The 17,140-nt window shown below is 60.2% G+C and overlaps 4 protein-coding genes and 1 pseudogene across 5 annotated transcripts; all 5 read right to left on the reverse strand.

The window, feature by feature from the left end:
- Positions 1-11: 11 nt before the first annotated feature.
- On the reverse strand, positions 12-5,345 carry LINJ_31_3140 (hypothetical protein, unknown function; the record flags this gene model as incomplete). Its single annotated transcript, XM_001467590.1, has 1 exon — positions 12-5,345. The coding sequence occupies one exon, from the start codon at positions 5,343-5,345 to the stop codon at positions 12-14; it is 5,334 nt and encodes a 1,777-aa protein (XP_001467627.1).
- A 1,300-nt stretch (positions 5,346-6,645) lies between these two features.
- Positions 6,646-7,269, reverse strand: LINJ_31_3150 (annotated as a pseudogene). Its single transcript has one exon. A coding segment is annotated over exon 1 (624 nt).
- A 1,123-nt stretch (positions 7,270-8,392) lies between these two features.
- On the reverse strand, positions 8,393-9,139 carry LINJ_31_3160 (conserved hypothetical protein; the record flags this gene model as incomplete). Its single annotated transcript, XM_001467591.1, has 1 exon — positions 8,393-9,139. One exon carries the CDS (start codon positions 9,137-9,139, stop codon positions 8,393-8,395), a length of 747 nt encoding a protein of 248 aa, XP_001467628.1.
- A 645-nt stretch (positions 9,140-9,784) lies between these two features.
- LINJ_31_3170 (hypothetical protein, unknown function) lies at positions 9,785-10,309 on the reverse strand (the record flags this gene model as incomplete). Its single annotated transcript, XM_001467592.1, has 1 exon — positions 9,785-10,309. One exon carries the CDS (start codon positions 10,307-10,309, stop codon positions 9,785-9,787), a length of 525 nt encoding a protein of 174 aa, XP_001467629.1.
- A 3,275-nt stretch (positions 10,310-13,584) lies between these two features.
- On the reverse strand, positions 13,585-14,883 carry LINJ_31_3180 (iron/zinc transporter protein-like protein; the record flags this gene model as incomplete). Its single annotated transcript, XM_001467593.2, has 1 exon — positions 13,585-14,883. One exon carries the CDS (start codon positions 14,881-14,883, stop codon positions 13,585-13,587), a length of 1,299 nt encoding a protein of 432 aa, XP_001467630.2.
- Positions 14,884-17,140: the final 2,257 nt, after the last annotated feature.

Genomic DNA, 17,140 nt, shown 5'->3' on the forward strand with positions numbered 1-17,140 from the left:
GGGCAGGTGATTCACATATCTTGGTTCAAGTACCTCACTCGCGTAAGGGGCACTGACGGGGCAGACCGCGTCCCCTTGCGGAGCACCCCCAAGTCGCTCTCGGCCACTCCCGCCTCCGCATGGTCTGGTGAAGCGCTAGCGCGCTCCCGATCGACCCATGTGCCGGCGCTCCACGTGATGCGCTCGGATATCTGCGAGCAAGTCGTGCTGAATTCACTGCCGGGAACAGGAGAGCTTGGCCGAAACGGCGTCGTGATCACCGCGGCGTCGGTAGAGGTCGGCTCGGTGAGCTGCACCAGTGCAGCATGCTCCAGTAAATCGCATGACGTGCTGCGCGAGAAAGTGCTTCGGTTAGCGTCAGCTGCGTTGCCTGTCAATAACCCATTGCAGTCATCGTCGGCCCTCAGCTCGAAATCCACCTTCCCGCCATCACCCTGATTCGGTGTATCGAGCCGCCCCAGCGAGCTGGGCATAAAGCGACCCGTCGCCGTCGGGGTCGTGGGGGAGCTGCTGGACTGTGAAGAACAAGAGGGGCTGCGAGCCAGAAAGTGGGTGCTGCTCGATGTCGACGAAGAAAGCGGGCGCGCAGGGGAGTCGTGAGAAAACGGAGCACACACTGCTGCCAGCTCCAAAGTTGCGTCCGCACTGGGTGGGGCGGATCTGTCGAGAGCGACGCTGTCCTGCGCGGCCGCCCGCCTGCTCTGTTCCCTCATCGAAGAGACGCCGTTAACGGAGGCTCCGAAAGGTACCGCGGGAGTCCCTTCCGCTCTCTCGTTCGTGTGCGCCCGTACGTGCACGTCCGCTTGGAACTCGGCCGAGGCAGCACACAGACACCGCGTCGAGGTGTCGGACCGGGAAAACGCATGAGCAAGCGGCGCGTCGCGCTTGCGCTCCTCGGCCGCGGAGGCATCTGGCAGCTGCACTCCTTCGTACGGCGATGTCGCCTGCCTCCTCTGCGGCGGGAGGCGACAGTGCAGCGGCGTTGGCGCGTGGCTGTGCGGCACACCCTCTCCCAGCACTTCGCCTCCACCGTTGCTGAGCGATGCGGCTTGCCGCGCATACACCGATCGTTCCCGGGGCGACTGCTCCGCCTCGGTGAAGTGCAGAGAAAAGGAGCCGTGCTCGGTGGTCAGAAAGGAGGCCGTGGCAAAGGCGAGCTCAACTGTGCGCGGCCATGTCGATAACGAGGGAGGAGTGTTCACGCCCACGACCGCCGTGCGCTCGGCGCGATTTGCACCGCCGACCTCTGCCGAGGAGGAGCGAGATCGATGCAAAGTCGCGTCTTCAGGCTGTACCGCCGCCACGCTGAGTGGGATGTCGCTCACCTCCTTCGGCTGCGCACTCTCCCGCACGGAAGATGTGGCTGATCGAATCTTAGCAATGCACGGCGCCGGTGCAGCCTCCGCCCCGTCGCACGGCACCACATCATTCTGTCGGCCCTCTGCCTTCGCCACAGCCGCCCCTGCATGTGTGTCAGAAAGTGGGTGAGGCAGAGAGGCGAGAACGGCAGTTCGTGAACCTACGGTGCCATCTGAGGTGAAGACACCGGCGTCCTGCACCGAACGGATCGATTCCGCGTGGCTTTGAGGAGGCACACTGTCCACGCTCAAAGCCAGGCTTCCCATCGCCTTCTCAGTTGGCCTGTTTTCTCTGCCGATGGCGACGCAGCTCGAACGAGAGAGCACGGCGCGTGAGGCAGGTGCGTCTTTCACCGGCAAAGATTCCGCCAACGCGTTCTCTATCGCTGCCGGTTGTTCCGCACCCACCAAAGACAACGATGATTTTTCACTGGCAGCCGCCACCGTCACCGTCGCGAGCGATTGAGTGGCGTCACGCGGATACCCACCCTCCCTCTGCACAGAAGGAGCGTCCACATCCCCTTTCCGATCGGTGCCGAGCACGGCTACGTCGGCTAAAGACACAGCGGCACTCGGCGCATCATCTGTAGTCTTTCCATGGGCGAGTGCCTCCGCCTTGTCGGCCACCACCTCAGGTCGGGCATCGTCTCTCGTGCCGTTCTCCGCAGATGCTACCACTAGAGAGCTTGGTGCCTCTGCTGCCGACGGCGGTGCAGAAGTGCAGCGGCTGCTTTCCTGCATGCTAGGCTTGCGTGGCGAGTCTAGTGCCTCCTTCCCTACTGGCCTCTCCCTTCGCGGCTGATACGATGACGCTGAGTTCACCCCAGCTGCTGTGAGTTGCCTTATTCGGCTGTCTGAGATGTGACCGGAGAGAAGCCTACTGGGCTGCTCCGAGGCGGTACACAGCTTGCTGAGGCCAGCCTCGACGGCTGCCCGCTGGCGCGCCTCCTTTGCGGCTACCATGTGTGTGCAGTTTGTGGGCGGCACTGGAAGACTCCACGCAGCAAGCACGCGGCGGCCGCCACCGGCGACCACCGTGTATGCGTCGGTCGCCACACTCCGGCTGGCATCGCTTTCGCCACTTGCTGCAGAGGGGACGAGCCCGCACAATGCAGAGCTGATGCCCTCCGAAGCGTTCAACAGCCACGAAGGCGATGAGGGAACGGCGCCGCCGTGCCCACGCAGCACCTGCTTGTCATCGCCAGCTCTGCTGGCTTCGTCCCCCTGAGATGATGCGCGTACGTTCGATTTGAGGCTCCAGTCATGCTCGGCGCGGCGGTGAAGGCGCGACTCGGCAGCTGCAGACGAGGGCTTTGCGATGCGGTAGAAAGCTAGCAGCTCGGTCTGTGATGTGGCCGCTTCCAGAGATTCATCTGCGGCGTCACTCACCACCGCAGGAATGTGCACGTGCACCTCCGTGTGGTAGGAGGCAATCGACGCAAACGACGATTGCGTCGACAAGGCGGAGCCCTCGTGCCGCACCTCTGCCGCATCGCTCGGCTCCTTCTCCGAATCGCCCTCTGCTACCTCGCTCCGCACGGTCTGCGGAAGCGTAGTTGCAGCAACCTGCGCACTCCGGCCGGTCGACTCGCCCTGACTCGGCGGTTGCGCCTCAAACTCGCCAGACCTGCTAGAGATAGAGCTACCTGCATGGTAGGGGTCCTGGGAAAGCGATCTCCGACTCACGTCACCCGAACGTTCAGTAGAAGGTGTGTGAGGCGTGTGAGCCGGGGCCGGGTAGGCATCCACTGGCGGCGGGCAAACTCCACGCCGTCCAAGGCATCTTGCACTCGAGCGTGCCGAGGGCTCTTCACGTGTGCCCTGCAGCGCTTGCTCGAGAGGTCGTCGCGGTGCTAGAGACGCGTTCGCTCCGACAGCGTGCGGTGTCCTCTCGACCTCCCTCTCGGCACAAGAAGTCTTCGTCTCTCGTTCATGAGGAGCCGCGACGGCGGTGGCAGCGGACACCCGCGCCTCGTCACTCGTGACGGATGCGCTCGCCTGCGTTGGCGAAGGCACGCGGGAGAAATCTGGCGACGTAAAAGAAGAGCACTCCGCGCCTCGCATGGCAGAGGGCGGCACAGCAGCCACAGGTGTCAAACATGCCAAGAGACTCGCTGAATGCTCGCAGTCGCTTCGGTCAGTGCTTCGAAATTCCAGTGAGCTGTCATCTGCGGCGTCACCACTTTCGCGCATCCGACTTCCCTGAGTGGCGACCTGCTGCCAGTCGTGCCGAGCCTCTGGCAGGTGTGCACCTGCGGTGTCGTCTTGAGGGGCAGACAGCACCGTGAACATGATGGACGACACGGAGGAAGACGAGGCGTCGTCACCGTCCCGCAAATGCGATGGCGTTAACGAGGTCGCACGCTGCGCCAGTGGAGCATCCCCACGTGATGTCATCTTTGTTTCTGTGTCCCGAACCGCCGGTGGGGTACGGATGCCACGCTGCTCACGCTCCCGGTGCACAGCAGCTGGCGGTGAAGCTAACGCAGCTGTCGACGGAGAGGGGTGGGCGGTGTCGCGCACGTCGCGGATAGCCACAGGTGAAAGGCTTTCAGAATCGCGCTGGGCCGCGTATGAGCAGCGGCGACGACGATGGTGGCGAGACGGCACGCGCTCGCCTCCGTTACATGCGGCAGGCTTAGGTAGCACCGCCATTGCCTCAGTGGCCTTCGCAGAACTCAGCTCTCCGCGGGGAGCCTTGAGTGCCTCCTTGCTTATTCTGCAAGAGCGGTACTTCGAGCTCGGCAGCGGCGCCGGGGCATCCGGCACCAGACCTCTGGATGGCGCGTGTGTCGCTTCGGCGGCGTGCTGCTGCTTGTTCAGGGTTTTCTCTCTGTCATCAAAGCAGGTCGAGGCGGCAGACAGCCACTCCTCTCTTGGAGAAGAATGCGTGGAAGCACTGCTCGTCGCCCTTATCCGATGGCCCGCACCGTTGATAGTGTCACCAGATGATCCTGTGCGGGAAGTGTGGTGCCAGCGCGGTACATGATGCGATGGCTGCGTGCCGCTGAAAGGCATCGCAGTACTCGCACCGCGCGCACCGCCGCTGCGCTGCACGGCGAGGAACCGGGAGGATGAGTTCGAATGAGCGCCGGTCCTCAGTCGCATCAATGCCCGGCGGGAGCTTGACTCGGCGACTACATGCGCCAAGGCCTCCTCCGCTGCCTTCTCCAATTCACACCTCTCCAGCTTCTCCATTAGCTGAACCGCGGACTGTTGCCGGAGTTGCGCGGCTTTCGTGAATCGCGGCGTTGGCAAAGAAGCCGCACTGCTGTTTTCCGGGCGCGTTGGCGTGAGGAAACCGTTGCGCAACGGAGAAGCCGAAGAAGTGCAGTGCTGTCTATACGGGCTGTTCAGCGCGGCCCCTGACAGAGGCCACCCTTTCGGGCGAAAAAAGATGTTCTGCGCCGCCTCGTCGCGCTCCTCGATGTAGTGGAGAACGTAGTCTTCGCGCAGTTGAGTGGCACGGGTAGGCCGAAGTATGGAGGTGCTAAGATCGGCATGCATCGTATCCGCAGTAACCTCCTGCGACGGTGTCGCCACTGACGACTGGTCCGCGCAGTCTTTACCGGAGCGGCGCTGCCATGCGGCGACCTCCTGCGTCAGCGCGTGACCGCGTCTCCGCCGCGCCGCGTGTGAGGCTGCCATCGACATCGAGCGTCTCTGTCGTCGCGCGGATGCTGCCGCAGGGGACAATTCGCCCGATCTGCGGGTGAGGCTGCTCTCCCTGCTGCGAGACCGGTTGTCGTGACTGCGCACCGGCGTGGCGTTCGATGGCGACGGTGAGAAATGCAGTGGACGGTGCAGGTAGGTGGTGGCCGGCAGCACGGCGTGCGATAGACGGTGTAGCGGCTCCACAGCATCGTCCTCGCCAATGCCGCCCTCGGAGACAGCGTTCGAATTGGGCACGAAGTAGAGGGGGTTGTACGCGTAGTCGGCCGGAAGCCGCAGCTGTGGCATCGGAGGCTTCACGCCGTTGTGCTCCATCTCGTCGCCAAAGATGGACGCAGAGAGCGAGCGAGCGACGAAGAAGGGAAAAGCGAGAAAAGGGAAGATAAGCACACAAAAAAGATGAAAGAATGAGGCCGGTGCGTGAGGAAGAGCCGTCACGAGACTCGCAAAGCCGCCGTTGCGCGCCCAGCCTTGTATGTGCACTCGCAGTGATGGAGGATGTTCTAGTGTGGAGGGTGTCCGACGATGATGCCGTTGCTGTTCTCACAAGTCGAAGGAGAGAAGTTGGAGAGATGAGGCAGCGGCTGATCTAGCCTAACAAGGAGGCTGCTGCATCCGCCCACAGACTGACAGGAGTCTCGGCGTCCGCGTGAGCCTTCTTCTCCCTTTCAACAGTGAGGGTGGGGTCTACTATGCTCGAGCAAAAGCCGTGAGCAAGGCCCAGGCAGACGCGTTCTGCAGCAGCACAAGGGCAGCACGCGCACTGAAAAGCAAAATAACCGATATCAGATAGAGAGGAGGGAGGGTCGCAAGGGCAGTGATATGGAGAATGTGGCCGCGCGAAAAGTGCAGCACGGGAGAGCTGCTCGTGCTGCACAATGTGAGCAGGCAAGCAAGAGGCAGAGGCCAAACATCCCCTCTATCATGGTGTCAAGAGTGCCGTGGCGGAGAACTGCGGTAGCCCGCACGGCATAGTGGGTCTCCCCCCTCTGCGGTCCTCCCGTTGAATGCTGCGAAGGGTGGGGTGGGGTGCCATGGAGCACAAAACAAGGAGAGAGCGACAGAAAAGGCTCAACGCCATGTGTGTGTGTGTCAGTCGCCCTTGCAGCAACGGCAGAAGAGAAGTAGCGCTCACTGAGCGCAGAAGGTGTAGGCGCTCACCTGCTTGATACACCGGATCCATGTGCTTGGACCTGCTGCAGCACCACGCTCGTCGATCTAAAGCGCCCGCGCGCATACACCGTGGCGCGGAGCTGTGGTACCTCACACTTATACCCACAGCGGCCGGAACTCTCGCTGCATCGCCGCCGCGATTTCCCCAGCGGTAGTGAAACGTAGGTATGCTTGATGCCCGGTGTTGAGGGAGAGCTTGGGCACCAGCCAGCACAGCTCCCTTTCGCCGCCCTCCCACTCCTACAAGCGCCTTTCTCCTTCATTCCGTGCGGCTGCCACTGCGCTCTCAACGCGGTCAACAGCAGCGGCACAGATATTCACAAGACCGCCGCCCTCGCCTCGGCCGGCAGGCCTCCATGTAAGCGAATTATCAGCACTGCTCTTCACACCGACGGCACATCCAGCGACTGAGCGAGGCGGAACAGCGAGGCTGCGGCAGGGCTCAGGCAGCGGTGGCGCAGCACCGTGACCTCACCGACAGAAAGGCGCAGCGACTCCTGTGGCATTCGTGCAAACAGAGAAGAATCCGTGCAAATGTGGAAGGGAAACCCTCCAGCACATTGGCACCGGGTGGGTGCAAGGGCTGGCCGTCAGTGAGCTCGTCACGCAGCACAACTTCGCTCGATAGCCCCACCGTCACGCTGGGCGTTCCAGCGAGGAAGCTCTTCAGGGCGAGGGCCCCCTTCACCGTTGCCACAACGGTCCCGCACGCATTGAAAACCACGGCGACTCGCTCCAGAAACTTTACGTAGGCCTCGTTCCTCTCCAATAGGTCTACCTTCAGCACCGACACTGCAGTCTCATCGATCTACTTCGTCCTCTCGCCCGATTCGGCCCTGCAGATGCGATCCAGCAGAGTTTCAGGCGCCGGGACGGGAACGACGTCGTTGACCGTAAACGGTTGTAGCCGGTTCGCCTCCGTCTCCACAACACCAAAGTCCCCCACCCTATCCAAGAGCTCGTGGACGAGGGTGAAGTTGTTGCGCACGATTTCCTCCGAAACGATGCCGAGGTAGTCCGTCAGCAGCTGCGCCGTGCGGATCAGAAACTCTGCCAGCACACTCATCAACGTATTGGCGGGCGTGGCGCAGACGACGAAGAGGTGGCGGCGCTTGGCAAACGCGTACTGCACATCATTCTCTGTGTGAGAAGGCAGACAGTCCCCGCGCGAGGCCGGGCCGAACTGGCTGTCCCGGATAGCTGTACCTGCGAAAGAAGGCCTTGTACGTGTTGTCGGGGATGTCCTCGCGGTAGTCCATGAACTCGAGCTTGTCGCGGCGTGCCGAGAGGATGAGGAGTTAGGAAACGTGCTCCATCGGTCCTATGCTTTTGCTTGTGCGTGTGCGTCTGAGCGCAGGTGCACGGATCCGCTTCATCTGCCCGTGAGAAAGAACAGAGAAGGAGAGAGAATGTCGCAGAGGAGATAAATGCAGCTGAAGCGGGAGGCCCAGGGAAAGAGAGAGCGAGAAAGGCCCCAGAAGCCCACCGATCCCTCCAGCAAGTGGACGGGCGCAAGAAGAGAACAGTGGAGCGGCACGCCAGCACGCAGAAATCAGAGGATAGATGTCACCTGCGTCACGCTTTAGAGAAGGGGGTGTGGACGGCGGAAGGCATGGATATCAGCCAGGCCACTGCCCGCGCAGGCAGATCAGGAAAGGCAGATGAGGCGGTCATCAAGTCCAAATGCTCATCAGTTTTGATTCTGATGCGGCACGCTCTTTCCCGATCCGTACAGCACGCAGATCCGTGTCCCACCCCCCTTCCTCTTAACCCTCACCTCCAGGCGCTTATCTGCTTTGCTTTTCGAGACATGGCCAAGCGTGAGCAGCGGCTACCACTTCCGTCAATCCACACGCAACGAAAATACCACAGAACGCCGCAAGGAAGAGCTTCGGCACCTCAGAGCTGCTGTACACGATTCATGCGAGCACGCGCGTCCACATTCCCCGGTGCTGGCCGATGCCGTTTTGCACGCCGTCCCTTCTCGCCCCTTCGCCAACACCACCACCACCCAAATCCGAAAGCATCAGCCCCGGGATGCGAGACACCGCGCCATCCTCAGCATGCGGGAAAAGCAAGTGGGAGGTGGCAAAACAGAAAGCCCGCAGCGGCGACAACCGCAGCGCGTGCACACGCGCACAACAGTCGGCCGCCCCCGCCCGCGAACGAGCGCATTGTAAGCACGCTCGCTAGTCCTTATCCTCTTCAACCATGGCTAATGCCTCGCTGCTCTCGCCGGCAGCAGTTTCAGTCGCCTCAGCAGGCGCCTCCTCGTCGACCGGATCAACGCGCTTCACCACCGACACTGTTGGTGCGATCGCCGCAGCGGAGGCAGCCGTCGGGCGGATAGAGCAAGACCGCAGGGCGGTGGTCATGCGATCGATATCGCGCGTCAGCTCACTGTTCTTGTCGATGATGCCTTGCATCTGCTTGTTCGCCTTGGACATGTCGACCTTCCACTTCTCCGTCATGTTGCGCACAATCTCCACCATTTCATCCGTCTGCTGCTTCACAGATGCCTTCGTCGCCTCGCACTTGCGGCGAATGGAGCGGCGCGTCCAGGCAATCCAGTACCACATCACGATAAAGATGACAACGCACGCGGCGGGCACGTTGTACTCCTCCTTCCACTGACTCTGAACAAGCTTCGTGGCGTGCGTCTGCATCGCATTGAAGTCGCGCTTCTTCACCGCGTCCATGACCTCGCCCGCAGGGAAGCGGTACGCGTCCGACTTTGCAGAGCTCTGTGCCGCGCTGCCGCCGTTTACCGCATCCGGCGTCTCGACGGAGGCGCTAGTATCCGCCCTCGTCGCCTCCCTAGTGCAATTCGCAGCAGGCGCAGCAGCTGCAGCTGCATCCTTGCCACTGGTCGACTGCCACCGCGCCACCGTCATCCATGGCACTGGGCACGACGTCCTTCGTATCGAGCGCCACATCTTTGCCCGCTTCTCAATTACTGTTTAGAGAGAGAAAAGTGAGGTTGAGTGAGTTATGTGCCGCGATGTGTCTTGGGACCTCGACGGCGTCAGCGTGCTTCCGAACGCCTACGACTCTACTTGGATGTGGCTACTGAGACTCTTCAGTTGTCGGGATACCTGAGTGTGGAAGCAGAGACGCAGCGTGGAAGGCAGAGATCGGGAGAGGGAGGGTGGCGGTGGTCCAAGAATGCATTAGATAACGCCAACAGATGCGCGTCCGTGTAGTCGTAGAAGAGAAGGTGCGCTCGGCAACGTCTGTCAGCTGATGGCCTGACTGGTCAGAGCACAGACAAAGACACACACACACACACACGACGGACGCGAAGCGCGCTGAACTCGCGCACACGGACGAAAGGCACGGGTCAGGTGTCGACGAGAAAGAAGATGGGGCGCGCATGCCACGGTTTTGCGTACGCACTGCGATAGCAGCCTCCGTGGGAGGGGTGGAGAGGGTAGCACTAAAACGCACAACAAAGGAAAAACGCCTATGAGCCCCCGCTGCGCGCACTACGAGACGCGCGCAGGTGCACACGAGTGCGCACCTGTCCTGCTGATACCGATAGCGTCCGCCGAGCCGCTCCTCCTCCTGCGTCTGCTGCTTTCCTAATCGTCGTCCATGACAGCTACCGCGCGCACCGGCGAGCCGTCGCCGCCCCGAATACGCAACGGAAGCCCGTAAAATGTGAAGGACTCGCCAATGAGTTGGTCGACGTTCACCAGGTCCGTGTAGGTGATGATGCCGCGACTCAGCAGCAGCCGCTCCGTCTCTTCCTCCAACGGGCCACCAACAAAAGGCGCGTTGGCGGCCACAATGCGCGGCACACACTCGGCCGGCACGGCTTCGTAGAAGAGTAGCCCCTTGTTTGGTGGGAACGATGAGTCTGCAACCTTCACTACCACTGCCGGCCCACAAAACCGCGTCAGCGGGACTTCGTCTAGGTTGCTGCCATCCTCGTGCATGTGAGCCGGCGCGTCAACATGCGTGCCGGTGTGGGAACCCATCTGCAGATGCCGCACCTCCCACCCGTCTTTCTCGCGTGTGCACACCTTCGTGACGCGCACCGGTGGGTCACCGTCGTACGCCGGCATCCCATCATACAGTGGAAGGGAGAGGTCGACAAGGCGCATGGACGGCACAGACGTTGCTATGCGTTGAGCACGCGTGAGACGAGCCGGGAAAAGGACACCGCCGAAGAAGAGTACAGGAGGGAGAGTGAACGCGAGGGAAGAGACAGAGAACGGATGGCAGCACCTCATCGGACCGTTGCTGGTTGCTAGGCAGCCGGCAGTCGGCAGTCGACGCACGCTCTAGATGCATGATTTCTCGCAAGCGCCTGCAGCAATGGAAAAGGTTTATTGTGAGGGGTTTCCCCTACGGATCAATCTCTTCTCCGTTGCCTGATGCACCTCTCACCCCTCTCTTTGTCCGCCCACGCGAGCACCGCCATCGCTTCAACACACCCGACAGCTGTGGCACTGAACGTCGTGTCACACGCCGCATGCATGTGGGGCGGGAGAGAGGAGCGGCACCTTTGTGTGCCTCTCTACAGCATCCATGGAAGGTCTCTCTCCCCCTGAGCGCGCAGCCAGCTAAACGCAAACACAATCTACCACTCAGTCTGCGATGCACCGCCTGTGCAGCTCCTCAAGCATTCCGATTAGAGACTAGTAGCCCCATGAACGAACCGCTACGTTGACTTCAAAGCCGTAGTTCCCCACCGCCTACTCTTGCTTCAACACTGTTGCCTCCTGCGCTGCGGCTCCCTCCGAGGCGGTCGCGCGCTAGTCCCTTCGTCTGCGAACGGATGAGAACCGGCACGCCTTTTAGCCCCACTGCCGCCTTTGGCACATGCGTACCCGGCAACTGAAGTTTGCGTCTCGCGAATCAGCGTACGCCTCGCGAATCGCCTCGGCGCTGCTGAGAAGCGCCGCATGAGGGTGAGTGGGGGGGGGCTCGTAGGCAACGCCGCTCTTGCTCTCCAGCAGCACCACAAGCTCATCCGCAGGGAGCCGGAGATCCGCGTGCTTGCGATGCTGCCTCATCGCCACGAAATGCTCAAGACACTCCGAAACACAGCCCGCAGAAAAAAATCGCCTGTGCTTGACGGACGCAACGCCCCAAAACAGGCTGCGTTGATGCGGAGCGAGCACAGGGAGACGCGTATAGACGGTGGATCTGGTTCTGGAACGACGGGTACTTGCAGCCGGCGATGATCGCCGGCTCCCAGTCCAGTGCGCCGTGAGACAGGGGCGACTGCCTCCGTTAGGTGTCTGCAAAGCACTCGCTTCGGGCGGCCGCGTGACATGCGCCCATGACGTGTTGATGCACACGCCGCCCGCAGACCGAGAGGAGCGTGCGACACCGCGAAGGACGGATGGCGGCCACCGTCAATTCTGCGCCAAAGTGCGCCTTCGCGGCGCCGCAGCATCATCAGAGGGAACCGCCCACTGGGCTCAAGGCCGAGCGCAGCACCGATGCACAAGCGCGGCGTCACATTAAGCGCCTCGTCCACAAGCGAGGTGGGGCACTTGTTGCACTGTCGCTGTGTGTGCTCATTCAGCTTCCCACGCGACATACACCTTTACGGGGCTGTAGAGAATGCTCGCCGCACATCGTTGCTGGTCCCTGGCACAGTAGCCGACAGAGGCATCTATCACGCGCGCCTCTCTAGACGCATTCGGCTTCGCACAGCTGTGACAGCTTCTCTGGTCAGTCCCGAAAAAAGTGTGCAGCTCTAAGGCGAAAACACGACCACGGTAAACAAGGCTGGCAAGAAAAATAGAGAAGTGGCGGCCAGCGCAGTCACCCTTGGGCAGACGCAAGCTGTTCTCCGGAGTGCGGCGCCACCACCACGACACGAGGAGACGCGGGAAGGAGAGCAAAGCAATCTATGTGTGGCAATACTGCAGATGGGAAAACGGGATGGAGGGGGGGCCGTGCTGTATACGCGTGAGCTTGTTGTGCCACAGTGCATCAGATAAACGTCTGTGGTGGGTGGGTAGTGAAGAGCACAGCTGACGGTGCCGCGCACGCGAGTGGCCGTCTCACATACGGGACGGTGTGGGGAGCCAAACGCCAACAGCACACGAGACACACCCGCAATGCAGCGTACAGTACCTTTTTTTGCTCTGCATTTGTGCCACACAACCCAAAGACAAGCCCTCCACCAGTAGTGGGGGTTTCGAGCGAGAAAAGAGGACCAAGAAAGGAACGCGAGAACGCCCAGGCACCGCTCCATTGGCATCGCCACGTTTGAGACGCTCTGAAGGTGTGCGTGCACACGCACACACACACACACACACAGTGCGAGAGTGAAACAGATACCCGCGGAATGGAAAGACCAGGGTCCCTCTGCAGAGATGAGAATCGGGGCAAACAAAAAAAATCAAGGGAATGGCGATGGCCCAAACAAGGGGACGAGAAACACTAAAAAGAAAACAAAAAAAAAACGAAACCTCCAGACAGAATGAACGACAGACATCGCTGCGTACAGAAACGCTGCTAATAAGAGGTGGGGGACCAGGAAGAGGCGGGCGGAAAGGCGGGCAAACACAAGAAAAAACGTTAGAGGGCGTCTGAATCTGTCGAGGCCACGGTGCACAAGATCCACAGACACAGACACACCACCCATGCAGAGGCAATTACAGAAATGATCCAGCGTTATGCCTGCAGGCGCATAACAGAGAGCCCACACAAGTACACATCAGGACACAAACTACGGAGCGCAGAGGAGCGACGCTCAATACATGACAAGGAGTCCTCCTCCTCCCCATGGCACGCACGACGATACTTTTCAGTGCCCACATAGCACACAAAGAAAAGCAAAGAACGCGGCGAGGACAAGTTGAAGGCGCGCACGACTCAATGCAGCGCGCAGAGGAGGAAATTACATGCAGCGAGACAATGGAAACGCAGCAGGAGCACAGGCGTGCCTTTTCTCGTGCGGCAGTACCAGGTGCACGCAAAGGCCCGCACACAAGCCACTTACACCCATTCAAATGCACACAAGAGCATCGAGGGCTGTTGGCAGGCACGAAAAAAAGCAAAGTCCGGATTCCCATCTCTCCTGCCAAGCCCCGCTTTTCCAGCTAGCGAGATGAAGCGCTTCGGTAGTGCTACTCACCGCCACGGCCAACACCTACACACAACACATTCAGTCTTCACGTTGTTGGGGGAAAAAAGGGCGAGGGGCAGACTCCCACGCACGAAGTCGACGTCCTCTATGATACGCGTACCCATACCTCATCAAGCCCTGAGAAACACGCGCCAACCAACACAGAGGGCAGAAGCAAAGGGCTGCTGTCGTTGTCGAGTGTCACGCACTCACCAATGAGCACGCGACGCAGAGGCTGAAGAAAACAGCAGGCACACAGCGATACTCTGATCCGACGGGCAGCGGCGCCTACAGCCAGTTGCCCACAAGCGCCATCAGCCCCATACCCACCCACAGAGACACAAACAGCATGATCTTCTTCACCGTGCGGTGCCCCTGCCCATCGCAGCAGTAGTGCTTCACATCCGCCACAAAGTCACCAAGCAGCAGCGTGAAGGCGAGGTACAGCAGGATGCCGCCGCACAGCGTGTCCAGTACAGCAACAACAGTGGCGAAGCCGCTGCCGGACATCGCAGACGGCGACACGGACACGGCAATCGCGGCCGCTGCCATGCCAGCTGGCGCGCTGAGGGAGAACACAAGGGCAAGAACAACATCCAGGGTGGCCGAAAACTTGGCGTCCACGAGACGCGACCCAACCGCCATGCCCTCGAACAGCTGGTGGAACACAAGCGCCACAAGCAGCGGCTTCAGCTCACTGTCTTTCTTGAGCCCGACATCCAGGCCCACAAACACGCTGTGCAGCGTCACACCGAACTCCATGCACACGGCGGAGATCACGCAGCGGAGGTAACCCATGTCCCGTGGTGGCGCCACTGACAGATGTTGGTGCCCGTGAGCAGCGGGCTCATCGCAGTGATGGTGTTGCACCGGGTGCTCCGGCGACAGCGCCACCAGCGGCACCTCACAATCATCCAACGCAGCGACGGGCACCGTCGTCTGTGCACCGCTCTTCAAACTCGTGCTCTTACGTTCATCGGTCAAAGGCCCATCCGCCGGTGCTAGGCCCGAGGTGACGCCGGCGTCCACATCAGGGGAGAGCCCGCAGCACTCGCCGTCGCCCTTGCTTTCCGCCTTGGCCGCCTCTGCCTCTCTCTTCAGCTTGGCCTTCATCCAGCGCTCAGCGATGTCCGCCAGCTGCATGTCCAGCGCCTGCATCAGCAGCACAGCAATCAGGGCAAGCAAGAAGTACAGCGGCCCGTAACTCTTCAGCACGGCGGGGATGCAATCCTCCGAGAAAGCCTCGGCGCCCTCGAAGATCAGGTGAATCGTCGACACAGACAGCAGCACGCCCGTTGCAGCGGACTTCGCCACGGAGAACACATACGGGTATCTCACGAGAGAAGGGATGCACTTGCCGAGAATCGGAATCGCAGTGCCGAGGAGCGACACGAAGAGAATCAGGAACAGCGCGCCGACATGCAGGCCAAGTGAGTAGGCCCCGGTGAAGCCCCTGCACAGCGAGTGCTCTGTCTCTCCAACGTTGGCAGTGCTCGAGCCGTCGGCGTTGAGCGGCGCAGACACACGATACCCGAGCGCCATCAGGTACCTTGTGCTCGCCTCCACGCTCAGTTTCGCCGTCTCCATGGTTGCTGAAACGGTAGCTGCGGAGGTGTGGCACTGGAAAAAGCTGAAGCGGGCTAGAGAGGGAGGTGCGATGAGCTAACTGAACGGCTTCGGCGGCGGGATGGATGCAAGTGTACACTACAGCGTTGGTGCGTCGGCGATGGAAAGGTAGGGTGATGATCGTGAGTGAGAGAAACAGAAAGCACCAAAGACGTATGAGACTCAGGTGATCCCAAAGCTATTACACATCGAAGGTGCGCACGACAAGCGTGTAACGACCTGTGCGTGGCGGCGGGTCGCTTCCGCAGCATAGCCGGCTAGCAAATCGCAAGATGGCGGCTCTTGATTGCTCTCCGTTGGCTCTCGCGCACCGCAGAGCGTTACAACGGTGTCGCAGGGTCGGCAAATCGGCATATAGAAGAGCAAAATCTGTATACTTAACGTAATATGTCATGAGTGAAACACCCATAGCAGTGGGCTCAGCACTACTCAGCAGCCTCCACGGGATGCACCGTCGGCTGCCACATCTCAAATGCCCGTCAGCACCCACACACACATACACATACGCACGCACGCACACCTACAGAGTCGCACGGCAGCAGCACCAGTCGCGGAGAGCGCATCAGAGGTTGAGCAAAGAATAACGGTCTTGTCTTGCATTTGGGCGTGTGCCCTCAGCGTCAGCGATCCATTAGTGTCTCATCATGCCGGCTCTAGCAAACACAGATATACACATACGCACGAACGCACGCACACCTACAGAGTCGCACTTCTGCGGCGCCGCAGCGCACCAATCCTTCACAGACGCTGGACTCTTGATAGGCATGAGAGGAGTCGACAGCAACGACTAATCAGGGAGAGAAAGGTGGAAAAGAGGTCTGAAAGTAGCGAGGGCGACGTGGAGGCGCTGTAATGTGCCATACCAAGAGAGGCACTTTATGTGCCAGGGCTCAGGAAGATGCACAGTCACCGGGCGGCTGCGCACAGTGACGGTATTCTGATAGAGATGCGCGTCTGCATATGCGCAGCAGCACCACATGGAGTAGCACACTCTGCTTCACCGGCTTCAAGCCATGGCGAAGTCCACCAAAAGAGTGGCGTAGGCTGATCAAACCTTCGCACGGTTTTGTGTCGCTTTTTCATTGTTTGACGCTGCCTCGAATGCCTGCATCCAAAGTCGGCCGAACGTGCGTGCTGCACGATCCGGTCCACCTTCGAAGCTGGTCTGAGGATGGGGAGGGAAATCACGAAGATGCACACAAACAGAAGTAGGCGGGGGAGGCGGGGGCAGTTGCATAGAAGGAGGTCACACCCACACACGGTACAATTGTCCGTTATGGAGACGCTCGTTTTACAGAATGCAAGCACTTCTTCGTTGCAGCCTTTTCTCTCGTATTCATCGTCCTCGTGTCCCCGCAGTGGATGGCGGCGAGCACCTCTGACACACACGCGTGGAAAGGGTGCGGAGGAAAAGACACACAAGTTGTTCATCTTTGTAGAAAAGTTGTTAGACTGAATCGAGTGACAAGAGACAAATAGGGGGAGGGTGACACACAATACGCGAGCGATACGGAAGGAAACAAGGGCACCACGACACAGGCTAAGAAAACGAGGGGGGAAGGCGGAGGGTAGAGGGGAACACACACGAAACGGACGAATCGGGCAGAGACACCGTCCTTCTCTCTTCCTCACATGCGCGCATATAGAGACACACGCACACGCTAGCACACGGAGTCTAGAGCCACGCCTCTCGTTTCGCTGCATCACCCAATGAAGAGAAAAGGCAAAGCAAAAGAAGAAACAACGAAACGGAGGTGGCGATTTGTTGTTGTGCCTTCGCGCACAGGCTCCCGGAGCGTCCGCGTACGTGGGTGCGGGACACGCCGTGTGTGTGTATACGCATTTCCCGTGAGTGCGTGAGTAACACACACGCACACACGCAGAACAGTGATCGGAAACATACAACAGCGAACATCGCAGACCGCGTAGAGCATGCTGCAGGGGGCTCGTACCTCTCATGCCAAGCACATACACACCAAAAAGGGACCGGAAAACAAAAAGATTAACGGAGCACATGCGCTCTCATTGACATCGAAGACACACAATCGAATGAAAAGGCGAAAACACCTCAGCCCTTCCTCCCTCACCGCCAGCCCATGGCCCCACTACCTTTAGCACTAACGACTGCGACCTCCAGGAAATGCACGACAGGCGCACACTTGCCGGACAGCAGACTGGCAGATGTGCGTCTGTGTCGGTGCCTGCCAAGCAGAAGAGA

This window comes from Leishmania infantum, chromosome 31 (assembly GCF_000002875.2).
Source record: "Leishmania infantum JPCM5 genome chromosome 31".
Lineage (NCBI taxonomy): Eukaryota > Euglenozoa > Kinetoplastea > Trypanosomatida > Trypanosomatidae > Leishmania > Leishmania infantum.